General features: G+C 37.5%; 1 protein-coding gene across 1 annotated transcript in view; it reads left to right on the top strand.

Moving 5' to 3' along the window:
- Positions 1 to 15,385, top strand: part of HHIP (hedgehog interacting protein) — a 92,321-nt gene extending 76,936 nt beyond the window's left edge. The window contains exons 12-13 of the mRNA XM_066232673.1: positions 5,450 to 5,598; positions 8,577 to 15,385. Coding sequence (XP_066088770.1) covers positions 5,450 to 5,598; positions 8,577 to 8,770 — 343 coding nt within the window. The 3' untranslated portion in view covers positions 8,771 to 15,385. The remainder of the gene's footprint in view (positions 1 to 5,449; positions 5,599 to 8,576) is intronic.
- Positions 15,386 to 16,031: the final 646 nt, after the last annotated feature.

Below are 16,031 nucleotides of genomic sequence, written 5' to 3'. Positions count from 1 at the left end.
TGTCTGTCCTGCAAGGACAGGGAGTGAGTGAGTCTTGTCTCTGAAATTTCCTTAGTGTGGGACAATCACTCAGCGACTTCCGAACACCGTAGGTCCCTTTGCCCATTGATAAGTGCTAATGATCGCTCTGCCCTGCCTCCTTTCTGTACAGTGCTACGGAGATTATTTAATAATATATTTAAAACACACACACACATATATATATAATTGAATATCTTCAGTATTATTGATGTTCATTCCATGCATTGCATTATTTTCAGATGGTCGCTCAACATTTAAGGTTGTGTTTATTCAAAAATTAGGGTAAAGGTGTCCACAAGCTTTAAAGAGAGCCTCATACCTAGTTTTCCAATATCGAGGACATGCCTTGGATGCTTGCTGTGCATGCAACCAGGATCCAACAGTGCTCCTGGGGCATAGAAACTAAAGAATTCTAATAGAGTCATGAATTTTCCAAGCTTTATTGTTCTAGAACACAATTTTTTATTTTGCACTTTTGACAAAGATTCTTTCATTTTTGTTTCAGCTGAACTTAAACCAAATGACCATTTTTTTTTCTGTTCCTAAAATATTCCTGGGCTTAATTCTCCAGGAATATGTACAACAAAGTTATTCTTACTCCTGTTGATTTCATTACTACCTACCCAGTTATACTGTATGTTAACATACTGCTTATCTGTTACCCAACCGAGTCAAAGGACTATTCCCTTAAGAGGCCTATAAATTAACAATGCAAATTCCAGACTTGAGAGGTCATTTTACAGAAATGCGGTACCTCAGACTCCTGTGTGACCAATATCAGCAACTGCCCCTCCCGCCTCCTCCCCACTGCTCCGCTCCATGGCCCCACGGACTGCCTTTTGTTTATTTTCTTAAAATATCTTCATCCCACTCCTTATTATACTGGATACTGAAGAGTGCTTTGAAAAAAAGAAAATTACTTCGTAAGAAGAAATCGGTTCTGTTTGTCCTTTGCCTATGTCCCAGGGAGCCAGCAGGCTGCCCCGCCATCCCAGTCGTGCATAATAGAGTGGCTTTACCCCAAGAAGCCAGGCTAGTCCCAATTCATCAGTCAAAGTTTTATGCAAGTGGCCCCCCTAGGTTGATAAATCCCCACAGTGCCTGTTGACCCAGCTGCCAAGTCCTCTTGCTGCGGGCGGTGTTTTCATGGCCACCCTGACAGTAATACAAACTGTTTAGCAGCTCCATTGACCTTTCAGCTATTAACAGGGACACGGGCTCCACTAGGGACTAGTTTTCAAACATGACAGAATTTCTTAACACTAGAGGTCATGAACAAGTATATGCCCTATAAAAATCCATTCAGTATAGTGGATTTGAAGCCTAAAAGACAAGGAAGCATGTGCCACATTCTTGCTATTACTATTTTTTCCACATATCAAGAACTAAAATGGTAGCTCTGCCAGATTCTGTTTTGTTCTTAATGTACCGTAGTGTTTGTTGTGGTGCACAGTACCTTTTCAACTAACAAATCCTTTCCAAGGTGCCATACAGCATCTGAAATTCCAAAGATAAATTGCAAAAAAGTGAGATGAGAACAAAGTAAAAATCCCTAATAAATGGATGTGCATGCATACATAATATAAGGTAATGGCCAAAGCATAACCGGAATTTTATTCATCCTTTACAAAGATTTGCACTTTTATGTATGAGTCATATTTATGTAATCCATACAGTGCTATGTGGAGCCATCACCTATTTCAAAATGAATGGAAAATATTATATAATAATTTATGAAAAAAATTAAATGAGTAATATTATTTTTAAATGGCTACATAATTCTTCTTATATGTGTCTCTTATTTCCTGGAGATGTGATATATATGACCACCACATTCAAAGGAATTCTCTGCTTTGTACTATATATTATACTCTTTTTTAAACTATCCATTTTAAATGTCGGAATATCAGTTCCTAGAGTAATTGCACAGATTGATATGAAAACCTGATTGAATTTCCACTTACAAATGGCATCTGTTAAAAAGATATAAAGTGGAGAATATAAATAGTAAAGGATATATTCTTCAAAATAAGACTCATTTGTTAAGAGTTGAAAATTCTTAAAAGCATTTTTTTCTAATTCCCATGTTTCTGCCCTGCCTGGGACAATAAAGAAAGTCTAGTAGTATTAGTATTAGACCTTCTACAGAGCTTACACTCCTTTTGCAAGGCAGTATATCATCAGATATTGCAGTACTTCAGATAAAAGGAGATTTAATCTTGCATAAAACAAACACATAAATTTGTAAAAAGGTGCTTTCAGGAGGAAGCAGTACTTTTTAAAGAAAAAAAACTGCACATCTTTTATTAATTCATTTTAGTCAAGTTAAAATAATTTGTTGCTTACATGGCTTGTTTTGGTCAACATTGACACGTGAATTGAAAAGTCTAACACCAAAACTTGGGAATTGGAGTTTATATTTCTGAAAAAATATTTGAGAAAGTGTCTACTATATGCATTCAGTTCAATTGAACAAACAAACATTCATTGAATGCCTATGCAGTATTCTCCTAGCTCCTATGAATATAAGTAGTTGAAGGACATAAAACACATTGGTGGTTTAAATGTCATCTTTCAATATCATCCCTCAATCCTATACTAATGGCTCCCTCATCTGTATTTCTGTGTTACTTCATTTGCACACATATCATAACAAAGATCATGCTTACTGACACTTTTGTGTTACTCATCTGTCTTCCCCATGGATTCTCCATGAGGGTCAGGATTATGATTGGTTTGTGTCTCAGTCTCATAATGAGCACAGTGCTTGCTCAGGACTTAAAGAGGATTGACTATGTGGTTTTTGTCCTCAGAAAGCATTCATTCCAGTGGGGAAGGGAATAAGGAGGGTAACTCATTCCTTAAGGGAAGTGGAGTCCTACAAGAAACAGGCTCTGTTTTACATAATTTTCACATTCAAGTCTTCCAATAGAATAACAGTTTAAAAAAGAAAGAGGGGACTTACTGGACAGGCCAAGTGAGGAATGTTAGTTGTCAACTTCATAGAAGAAGAAAAAGATGATTTTTCCCAGGTATTTTGATAAAAACTTAAGGGACTCATAATATTTATATATAGGACAGCTACAATCTCTTATGTAAGCTAAAGTAAACAAACTCAAATATGAAATAATTTCATCCATAGGTAGATAAGCATTTACTAAATCTTAGCCAGAAAAACAACTTCACATTTCGCCTGTCATCTGCATTTCCATATATATGGATGTTTGGTGAAAAACAGTCCAAGCTTCGAATTGGAGGGTTGGAGTGGAAACAAGGATCAGATGCCCACCCTGAAGAACTACTCTTCAGAACGGGACCCTATCCTCCCGCCCGCGTTCCTTTCCCCAGGGAAGCCCCACCTGAATCGACGCCCTACACTCTGACACTCTGCCTTACACTGTTTTCTAGTTGCTGTCCTTTCATCAGAGCCACCTCCATTCTTGACCTAAATGGCGTCTCCTCTATAGATTCATCTGCTCAGGCATAAGCCATATCATCGAGTAGCACGTGAGCTTGGTGCCCCCGTATTCTGCATCACATATACTGTGTTACATTTCTGACACACTCTACTTCTGGGTCTTCTTTCTTGAATGAGTCAGCAAAAGGGCGAATGAGTAAATAACAAGTGAATCGGATAAACAGAAATTCAGTTACCAGCAGAATATGAACACCTGTTTACCGAATGCCACTTGGTAAATGACCATGGCCTATGACTCAGAAGAACTTCCTGGCTACTGAAAACTGGCTCTTCTGATGGTCAAAAATGCTACCATCAACTCACAAAGTAAGAGTTTTATATGAGGAAGAAAGACCAGTTGGCTATTCAACAACCGGAGAAGAAGGCAGAGACCACGCCCTCACTTTCTTTGGCATAACCACTAAACGTTTTCTCCACCTTGCACCACCCAACCCTCACTCCCAGGAAGACACCCTTGGGAAGCCCAGGGAAAATATTCATTAGTGTTGTCTGAGTAAAAATATACTCAGTCTATGGAATGCCTTAGGAATTTTTCTAGAAATTGACCATTTTGAGACTTACATAAAAGGGTGAATAGATTTAAGAGGGTTTCCTGGATTGTCACATTGGTTGTAAAACACAGTGCTTTCAACTTCGATTGGGACTTCTGTTTGGAGAGAGGAGCTGAAGAAGTCACTATATATTTTTAATATGGTTTTGGGTCAAGGTAGAAACAGCCCTAGGTCAGGCCCCAAATTATTATTACCATTCATAGTGCTCAATAGGGGCCTAACAGGACAACCTGTCTCAGGAAGACTGAGTCTAAAGGACTCTGATTATTTGCTTCTCTCAGAAAGCTGCATTGTTTACCTCTTGTGGTGGTTTTGACCTATAATTATCACCTTCTTTGAAATGGTCCTTAAGGACTCCAACTGCTCTGGCCATTCTAATGATGGCAATTTGGTGGTGGCTTGTCTGTTTAACCAGAAAGAGCTTTCTCACCACTCTGGGGCCCAGGTGACAGGGCTGATAGGAAGTGCAGGGCTGCATATTTCCCCCAAAGATTATTAGGTAGTGAGTAGTTCATTGTGACCATGATTCCATCCTGACCCAGCTTGAAAGATAGCCTCTTCTTTCAAAAACAGCCAGAACTATAAAACTCTTCTGAAGGCATCTTGATCCCTCTCTAAATGATGGCAGTTACAGAAGAAGTAATAGAAAATCTATGAGTTTTTATTTGGCAGATAAGATGTTTCTCTTTGGTATCAATAGCAGTCCTTTTCTTCACAGCAGGACAAAACTTAAATTTTTAAATGTATATGTACACATCTAGATATGTATCATTCTTTGCATAGAGTTGAAATTTTGAGTCAATAGAACACATACTCACATACACAATGTGATATCCTTTAAAAAAATTAGTCTAAACAAAATATCTCAAAAGAAATGTGACATTGAAACAAAAATGGATTCCCAGACGTTTTAAGTGACCAGCACTCAATTAGATAAAGGTCTTCAGCCTGTGACATTGCCAAATACACCAATCACAAGTAAAACCTATCTCAGATGCTGTTCCTAAAAATTAATGTAGATCTGGAAAAAATGATTTAAAACAGCTATACACCTTTTATTTTTTTAATTGTCATTGCTAGACATTCTTAGCCAGCAACTGTAAAATATCAATATAATATAATTACATTTTTAACCAATGATTTTTGATTACGATCACGTTTCTTACAAGGTTTATGTTCTCTTTGGTTCAAAACTAGCTAGTTCGTTTCCTCCACCGGTGTTTCTTTTTTATTCTTAGAACGTTGTCAAAAAAAAAAAAAGTTGTCAATTTTCCTGAGTCACTTAAAAGAAAGGTCTGCTTAATAAGCAAGAAATATGCTTTGTAAGCTACAAAATCAGTAGCTTTCATTCCAGCATTGATTTTCAAGCACAATACGCCTTCAATTGTTTTCTGTGCAGACCTCTGGTGCCTGAGGAGTGCAGAGCAGCGGTGCAACCCGCCCAGATGCTCACATCTGAGTGCTCCCGCCTCTGTCGCAATGGCTACTGCACCCCCACGGGGACATGCTGCTGCAGCCCCGGATGGGAAGGGGACTTCTGCAGAATCGGTGAGTATCTCCACTGTCCCCGGGAAAGACTGGGCATGGGACAGTCCTTAGGAACTCAAGAACTTAACAGCAAGTTATTGCTTCTAGAATTGTCAGGTGTTCAGCATTCATTTACATTAATACTGGTGGTCGGATTGCTCTTGAACTAGTAAATGAACTAGTTAATGTACACAGTTCACATATATAAGTTAGCCAGAAACATAAAAGTCTTTTAAATAATTGCATCTTTTCAAAAAGTAAAAATTAAAAACAGGTCATCTTTTTAAACTCCCAGTCCTGGGTTTGAGAGTCCCCACCAGCCGATGGCCTCATGTTTGCAAAGCCCTCCCCAAGTGTCAGCATTTTCCAGACACCCCATAAATGCCTCTCTAACTTAACTGTTTGTTTTCTGGCTACAGTGCACTAAAAACAGGGTTCTTCAGTGGGTCTTATTAAATAAAAAGGGGAAAAGCAATTATCTGGGGGCATAGGAGATTTTTAAGTCCTTTTTGCCACTCCCTTATGAACCATCAACTAGGTGTGCCGATGCTCAGAGAGCAAAGAGATTTATTTCAGGGTCCCTCTCTCCTTTAACGATGGATTTTCTCCATGACATGCAGTGATGTTCAAATACTGCTGGGTGTGATGTAAGAAAATTATAAATTTAGATACTTAGAGTTGGAGATGCATACCCTGAAAATGCATTTTCAGGAGAAGTATTTTTTTCCTTTCTTCTCATTGTATCTAGATGAGATGTTAACTAAACTGGCTGTGGTAATCATTTCACAGTCTATGTAGACCAAAGAACCATAATGTATACTTTACACCTATATAGTGATATATGTCAATTATTTATTAATAAAACTGGAATAAAAAGTTGCCATAAAGATAAAAAATGCATTTTTGACAACCAGCATATATGTATTACTTATAAAATATTTTGATCTCTGCTATTTCAAATATTAAAGTATCTCTTGCCAATGAAAATTTAAATTCCCACTCTCAATTCCTAAATGGTATCTTTTTTCTTTATCCTAAACATACATTTGTTTCACATAAATTACAACCATAACTTGTCTACTTTATATACTGCCTGACAAAAAGTAGCCAACATTTAAGTCACATATGCAGTCTGCATTTTAAACTTAAATTGTTTCAATACTAATAACATTATGTGATTGATTAATACTGTGGTTATATGTCTAGGAAAGAGCTATCATAATTTTTTTTTTACACAGAGACAGAGAGAGAGTCAGAGAGAGAGATAGACAGGGACAGACAGACAGGAATGGAGAGATGAGAAGCATCAATCATTAGTTTTCTGTTGCGCATTGCAACACCTTAATTGTTCATTGATTGCTTTCTCATACATGCCTTGACTGCAGGCCTTCAGCAGACCAAGTAACCTGTTGCTCAAGCCAGCAATCTTGGGCTCAAGCTGGTGAGCTTTTGCTCAAACTAGATGAGCCTGTGCTCAAGCTAGCGACCTCAGGGTCTCGAACCTAGGTCTCCCGCATCCCAGTCCAATGCTCTATCCACTGCGCCACCGCCCAGTCAGGCAGAGCTATCATAATTAAAGTCAACAGAAATGAAAACAAATGCTTATATTTTATTGACTCAGTCTGTCTCCCTTTTGCTTAATTGACAAAAATAGAGAGAATCGGTATTCAAATGCAACTAATATTCTAATTCCTGATAATATACCTTCCCTTTGCTCCTTCTGATGCCTGACAATATGTATTCTATCTGCTTCTTTACATAGTGTGCCCATTCTGTTTTATCCCTTACTTTGCATTTCATCTAACTTCTCAAACTAGATAACAAATATTTATTGAGTGCCTACTAGCAACAATATGTTTAAACAAATTATTTTGAATATGGGTGCCATTATATACACACCATAATATATATTAATAATAATACTATGTGATATAATGAAAATAGACATTCTTTGAGTTAACATGAGGTTTTATTTCAATAAAGTACTTTCATCTTTCCACTAACTCAATATAAATAATTTGCATATATAAAAAGTAAACTATTCATAATATGTGTGACCCAAACAAGAATTTTATTCCTATATTCACATAGCTTACTCATCTCCCACAAACTTGAAAGAGAAAATAGTCTGTTTTCTTTTTCATGTATCAACCATAGACCCCGACATACTGATTAATGCATTTGCAAAGGTTAAAATGACCCTGTCCACTCAAAGCATAAAGAAATGTATTCAAGGACTTTGATTCTGTCTACAGGGCTACACACCCCAGATTCATCCTATCAGTAAAAGACCATTAAGTTATATACTCCATTTTCTCTCTCCATCTGATTTTAGCAGTAAATCTTTACCTTCCCACCAAGATTGTAGTGGTAAAAATCTTTTTGTGAAAAAATTCTGTGCAATAGAGATCACTAAGAACATCCTTCACTGGCCAACTGCCTGACTCAGGAAGGACCTTCAGAGTGCACAGGGAAACAGAATTAGCTGGGTCCCCCTAGGAGCAAGGAGGAGGGACCCTAGGGAGTCTAGGTGGGAAACACCCCATCTAACCAAATTGAGAACTGACCATCCCTTTAGGTTGTGTTGGAGATGCTCAAGCCACTGAGCATCTCTCCGGGGCCAGGCCCTTCCCACACTGAGGTCCTACCCTGGAGGAGCAGGAACAGAGCGCCCCTTGAAAGGAAATGCCCTAGTGGACCCAAGACTTGAATGAACTGACATCCTTGTTTCAAAGAGTCAGTTTAGCAAGGGACTGAAATTGTTTCCCATGATCTGCACTTCTCTGGAGGTGTGTCCCAGTCCCTGCTGAGGTCTGGCCACCAGATAACTATAGGTCTGAAAGTGGTCTTCCCTTCTTGCCTTTTTTCTCTTTTGGATCATTTTGTGACTGGCTTCCGCCTTCTTTCTCTCCCTTCCCTTACTCATCAAATATCTGTGCTGTTTCTGACATACACAGTGTGAGTGTGATTTTATTGCTTTTGGTTTTTTTTCCTCCCAGCAAAATGCGAGCCAGCTTGTCGTCATGGAGGTGTCTGTGTTAGACCCAACAAGTGCCTCTGTAAGAAAGGATATCTTGGTCCTCAATGTGAACAAGTGGACAGAAACATTCGCAGAGTGACCCGGGCAGGTATTCTTGATCAGATCATTGACATGACATCTTATTTGCTGGACCTAACAAGTTACATTGTATAGTTTCTGGGACTGTTCGAATATTCCTTTCCAATGGGCATTTATTTTTTACCCTGTCATTAAAAAGAAAGACTGTTGTTCTGCTACACACTTCTGTGATTTCATTTTCTTTCATTAATTTAAAAATAGTTTCCAGAAATGTGCAGATTCTGTGTGTGTATGTTGGCACATTTGTTCACATACGCATGTACACACACACACACACACACACACTCACAACCCCTATCCATGTGGTTGCATAACAGATGGGTTTTAAAAGTATATATTTCCTTGTGTGAAGTAATTTACACAGAAATTCCACTGTAAATTGATAACGGAATTTTTATATCACCAGAAGAGATTATGTGACTTCCCAGGAATTTTCTGTCTGTAATAACTAAAGTCAACTTTAATGGAGTTTTGAAACATTGCTATGCAATCTGATGGATCTAATAAAAAAAAGGCAATATTTTTATATTAAAGGACTAGAATGTGAGAATGTTTCAGAACTCCCTGATGAATTTCTGAATGGGCAACTTGATTTAAAATTGTAATCTTCATTTTGATCATTGTATCCAATTACAGAATGTTATGCACTTACCTTTTTATTGGCAGAGAAACTTGGTTACTCTAGCTTAATATCAAGATTGTTTTCAAGTGTTTTATAATTAAATCATAAGAGCATATTCTAAAAACCAATCTTCCTAAAAGGTCTGCTTTTATTGTATATTTAACAATAGGCACTGGGTTTGTGATACATATTTATATTTTTTATTTTATTTTTATAATATAGACATCACCTAGATGAAACACCTTTACCCTGTCCTGTAAAATACTAAAGTTACATTTTTCACCAACCTAATGGGAAAGAAGGGGAGTGAGAAAGCAAACAGTCTTACATGTGCTGTGGATCTAATCTAACAATGTATCCTTGTGCCAACATGTAATCATTAACAACGGATGAAAAAGCAAGAAAACAGCCAATCCTTATAAAATTCCGGCATTAAACATTTGTAAAGTGCTTTTCACCATAGCAAGACTGTCAAGCATATGTGATTAAAATATTACAGATTGCTCACTCAATCAAACCTCACTGGAGAAGAGTTCTCTCATTCTTAACAAACCTTGGCTATGTAAGCTGTCACTTGTGCATATTTTTAATATAAGAATCCTTGCCAAATATGACTTTTCATGTATATGTTCCTTCAGAACTCAATGAAAATCCTCTTTGGTTAATGTCTGAATACATGTCTGTAAATGCTCTGTTCAAGTTTTGAAAGAAATGCTATGTTCTGACTTACAACTGCAAAACGTTCTGATCGACCTTTTTTTTAACGGTTTTCAAGGCCAGCTCTCCAAGTTTGGATTGTAACAAAATTATAAGGCTTCTTTGCACTACTGAGAAAACAGCCACCCCCTGACACGCGCACACCCACAACGGGTTGCCCTGAAATAAACAGCTGTCCCCCCAGAACCTAACTGGAGAGTAGCAGAGATTATGCAGCGTGGGCTGACTTTCCAAACCTTACTCTTCGGCATATGAGCCTCAATGGAAAAGAATAAAATCTTGTAACTAGTATTTTTCCTTTGTTTTAAAGCAGGAGAGCCGCAGTTAAAGCACAGCGTGCACTTATGCAGAAACCACAATGTGGAGAGACTGGTTAAGTACACTGCCCTTGTCTTCCATATATGATTACTTCAGTTTCAAGTGACCTCATGCCAAATGGAAATGGGTTGAGAAATCCTGGTTCAGCGCTTAGGGAACAATAGCCTGCATTAAAAAGTGCATGCATAATTTTACACAATTTAGATTTAATCGACAGTTCATTCAAAGAAGTCTCAAGATTAAATGAGCATGGAGACCAAATTGCCCTCTTACCCCAGAGAAGGGGTGGTCCCTTCCAGTCACACTAACACTTCATTGGCCCAACAGTGTGACAAATCTTGCAATGAACCCGGGGGTAGCCTGCGTCTGTTGGTTAATAGCAGTCTTTTGTCTCCACTGTTTTCTCCTCCTAGCCCTTTTACTGAATTCCATCACAGAAAGTTTTACAATTTAAAAAAAAATGTCCTGACAACCATTTTTGTAAATGGACCTTTACCATCTAATCGTCCATTATTCAACGTGGTGACATTAACAAAATGTGAGCTTCTTGTGAGGGAGCCAGCTGTCTGAATCTGTAGGCTTGCGCAGTTTTATTACACATTCTCCTGGTCATAGTTTCACTGACAACAATAAGGATCCCGTTATCCACACGGCAAAATCTGAAAAAGCCACGTTTCTTCTTACATCTCTTCGGAAATCATCCTTCCAAAAGAAGGTGTTCTATGGTCACTCATTCTCCTATTTAAAAATATCTTCGTTAAATTGATCAGACCCAGATTTTTGACGCAGTCTTTTCCCAAGTGAAGGAGTTTCAGATGACTTAGAAAAACCTATGTCCCCTACCCTTTCCATTATGAGTCATTAGAATAAAAGAGCACAATCTTCTAAAAAGAAGATAGCGAGATCCGTGGATACGATGTCCAGGCAAAGAAAGGCAAATCGTTGAAGTCATCTCTCTCTGTTCTTAGCAGGGACATAAATAGCGATGTTAATTGATGGCTGTGTATTTTAAACTCAGTGGTCATTTCAAAAATCTCTGGACCTTTTCCTTTCAAGCAAAATTTTAAAATAAGTAACTAGAGAATTGTCTTACATGATTCACAAGGACAGATAGAAAGTGGTTACAAAGTCAGAGCAAAGGAATAGTTCTTGTTTCATCACACAAATGGCAGCATCAACACTTGACTCAGTTCATCAAGCACGCAGTCAAAACAGAAGGAAAATGTCCTTGGTATGAATGCAGATGTGTGAGATAAAGCTAGAACAGTGAAATAGGAAAGTGTATATTGTTAAGCCTTTTTCCATTCTAGAGTTTAATATTTGGGTATCAGTGTAATATGAAATGCTGCTATGGTAGGATATAAAGAGTTGGAAACAAACTTTCTACTACTGCTTCCACCAAACTCTCATCCTAGTTAAAACCTTGTTTTATTGATGGCTCTATAAGGAAAACTGAGAGCTGGAACTTCATTAAAGTGAAAAGAAGGAACGATTTCAGGAACTTGAGTGATGATAAAAAGTGTTTTCATCCATGCCTTTTCTTCTTGGCATTTTGTTTCAGTGTGGCTATTATAAACTATATATTGTATTTTATCACAAAGAATACTCAGACGTTGCCTCAGATTAATGGACTATCTTGTAAAGAAAGAGCAAAGAAACCCACACATACATTATATACACACAATCTAAATAGAAAGCTCTTTTTCATTACCTACTTCAGTAATTACATATTAATGTACTAACAGTTTTAATGTCCTTCTTTTTGATATTGTTTTTCTCTCTGAATCATAAACTATATAACAGAGCCCACTAGGTATAAGACATCAGGTTAGATGCTACATCTAAGGTGTTTTAAAGTACACATTAATATAAACTCATTAGTCTAACTTTCTTAGCTTCAAAATATAAAAGAGAAACCAAGCCCAAATTTGGAAGAGGAAAACTAAGGTATACCACAGGCAGTTGACAAGCGCTGATCAATAAAGTTTCTGAGCATCTCTGCAGAATGTTATCTATGATATCCCTTTCTCTCTTTCTCCTCTGGCACCCCCTTAGAACCTTCTTCCTTTTAACCTCTCCCTTCTTGATTTCTATTGTGGTGTTTTTTTTAACAAAACAAACATGTCCCCAGTACACCCAAAATGAAGATATCCTTGGGTAGGTTGCTATTGATTTTGCTGGTGATGATCTTTTATTTATTGTCCTGAAAAATGCCTTCCCCTGGTGTCACATTTGCTCAGACTCTATCCATGTCACCAAGAACAATAGATAAGTAGGAACAACCCAGACTGATCTATTACAGTCATTGAAAGAAGTGACCCAAAGCAGAAATGACTACCAGCCCAGATGCTCCAGTTCACCTGGGTTCCATCACTGATCCAGGAAAGACATGAAAAGATCCCTAGGAGAGAGCTAGCTAGCTTCAGCTAGTGGCAGGGAACGTTAGTAGCCATTCCCCATTCAAGCAACAACCATGTGCATCTATGCAGTCTACTTTGAAGGTTATTCCAAATCTATGAGAAAAGGATAATAAGAAATAGTTCCTCAGTGGAGACTTCCAAATCTTTCCCAGCCCAGAGGAGACTTGAATTTGTAGAGAACTCAGACAAAAGTTCCATGCCCAGAAAATGTAGAAATTTCTCTACTCCCCCCCCCCCAGAAGTTAGTGGGCCTATTATTGTGAATGCTGGCAGCACCTGCCAAGAGCTCCTTCTTAGAATTTCCAGAAGAAGTGCATGTTTGCTTTCTTACCTTCTTTCTCTTCACCACAGCAACGCGGATGAGCCAGACCTCCAACACTTCACACCATGTCAAAGCAGGTGGGAAACCTAAGAATAGAAGCATTTTGATATTAAAAATATTAAAAGCATGACTACAGAGCCTGTCCAACGCTGGTCCTAGCTAATTTCAGCACTTCTTTCTCTTAAGTGTCTCCTCCTAAGTTTTGGAAACGGTTTAGGGGAGTGGGCTGCACGAGCGCGGGAGGGAGAGGCGTGCGGTGCTCCTGCCCTTCGCTGTGTGGTTCCCAGCTGCTGCGAGAGATCTGCTCATTTCTCAGATTAGCACTCTCTTTAAATCCTCCCTTAACAACAGACCCAAGATAGAGCCATCACTTACCTTGCTTTCTTTTATATAGGTCATAAATAACTTGGTTGGAAAAATAAAAAATAAGTAATAGACCCTTTGTATCAACAAAACTATGCTTAAAACCTGTTAGTGCCTTTTATTTTTTATTTTTTGCACATAATGGCTTACAAAAATAAAGTATCAAAATGAATTCTAAGGTTACATCTTGAGCATCACAAAGTCAGACATCATACTTCAGTCAGGTTGCTTTTGCATTTGTAGATGATGTATTACTTAAAATCAAAATACATATGCACATATATAAGCAAATTAACTTAAAAGTTGAGTGAGTTATCTCAGTTGACTATAATCTTTTAAAGTTAAAAAATATGTTAGCACACAAGATACAAAGAACAGAACGTTAACAGTGAGGGGCAGCTCCTAATGGCTAAATTAAAATAAACTGTCTTCACAGTTAGAAACTAATTCTTGAACATTTCCTTTGGAATTCAAAAGTAGCTAGCCAACAGTTTCCATCACATGAACAGTTTATAATCAGGTTTGATACAGTCTATGCCCAAAATATATATTGGATATTTCTTTACCCCATATTCTTAAAATCTGAGACATGACTCTCCTAGAACGAAATAAGATTTCATGTATAGTAGAACCTAATACTATTTAATGCATTTATACATTCTATTCAGAATACTGTTATTGAGAAATCAAGTTGACAACCTTACCGGATACCAGATCATTCCCCTTTCTCATCATATATACTGATAGACACTCTTAGACATGCATTTCACCAAGACTTAGGTGGTAACAGGATCAGTGACACTAAGGTCTTATGGAATTTTTGGAGCTTCGTTCCCTAGCATATGTGAAAATACTATTTAAAAGAAACCCATCTAAATAAAATGAAAAAATTACCAAATTATTATCCATAAATAAGCGTAAGAAAAATCTGAAAAGAAAACCCCTTGTCTTTCTGGATTTTATCTGTGATTCATTCTGTGCAGTTTTAAAGACTGGTTAACCTTATCATTCTTCTAATACATTTTGGTTTTCCTAGTTGTTCATTTTCCTTAAGATTGTTGACAGGGCAATCTATCCATAATCTCACACACAGAAGATACTAGAACCAATCCTTGCTTGAATTCCTGTTAATAAGAGGCAGAACACTGGGTGAACAAGTATAAAAGTGGTACACATTTGAGGAAGCAAAGTTAACATATATATGCTAGTTGGGATGTCTATAGATGTTCTTCTGAAAAGTAACACGCCAAGTTATTGGCTCAGATAATTTCTCAAAATTTGAATTAATCTGGTTAATTTAGCCAAGTTATTATAATATGTCTTTCTCTTTGATCAATCTTCTATTATTCAGCCATCCACCCCATTCATTAATTCAACAAATATTTATTTAAGTGCCTAGCATGATTAGGTGACACAGAAAAGGCGAGGACATTTGTAGTGGGGGGTTGGGAGCCCAGTGGGTATGATGAACATGTTTGAAGCAAAAGACACTAATCAGACCCAACCAGCTCCAGTTCAGCTCATCATTAGAATCCAGCAATAATGGTCCAGATGGCCTAACGTCCATCTGTGTGTATCTGTACGTGTGCACACAACCATGTATATATATTTATCAATCTGTACAAACACTACATATGTATACACACTATCTATGTAATATATAATATATGTATAATGCATATAAATTCTAACAAGTGTATTTGTGTTATCTTAAAAATAGAACAATTGTATCTTGAAGTGATAAATGCAGAGAATTGGTTTTTATTGTTGATCTGTGGATTTAATGATTTTTTTAGATAAAAAGGATGTTTAAGTGTACAATTTCTTAATTTAATATATTTATGTAAATGCATGCCTGAACTTTGGTTAGACTGTGTTTTGTGTCCTTTAACATGATCAAATGTATTAAACTTTATCTTAAGACCTGATATACATGTGCTATTTTAACATTCTTTTACTTTAGTAGTTAAAGGTTTTCCTGAATATTCATACTGATTAGATGAACACTAATTTTTAGATGTTCTATACCCAAACTGCTCCTTCGGAATACTCAGGCCTTTTGTCATTTTTCATGTTCTAATTTTAAGATTTTACTTCCCAAAATATATGCCAATGTTAAGGATCAGTTTCATTATGTGGCTATATCAGGCAGCCATAAGATGCTATATTGATTTCAATTTATTCTAAGTTGCAAACGACTTCAGTCTGATCCCTTCAAGTGAGAATTAGTAAGTGACAAATGTAAAAGAGCTGCCTGACCTGTGGTGGCACAGTGGATAAAGCGTCGACCTGGAACGCTGAGGTCGCCGGTTTGAAACCCTGGGCTTGCCTGGTCAAGGCACATATGGGAGTTGATGCTTCCTGCTCCTCCCTCCCCCTTCTCTCCTCTCTCTCTCTCTCTCTCTCTCTCTCTCTCTCTCTCTCTCCCTCCCTCCCTCCCTCCTCTCTAAAAATTAATAAAAGTAAAAAAAAAAAAAATTAACTTTAAAAAAAAAAAATGTAAAAGAGCACTTGAGAGTCCTCAGTGCCCACCCGGAAGGGAAAGCATGTAGGAATGGAGGGGCATGAGAAAAG

Source organism: Saccopteryx bilineata, chromosome 1, assembly GCF_036850765.1.
Source record: "Saccopteryx bilineata isolate mSacBil1 chromosome 1, mSacBil1_pri_phased_curated, whole genome shotgun sequence".
NCBI lineage: Eukaryota > Metazoa > Chordata > Mammalia > Chiroptera > Emballonuridae > Saccopteryx > Saccopteryx bilineata.
This window is presented reverse-complemented; position numbering and strand designations above follow the sequence as displayed.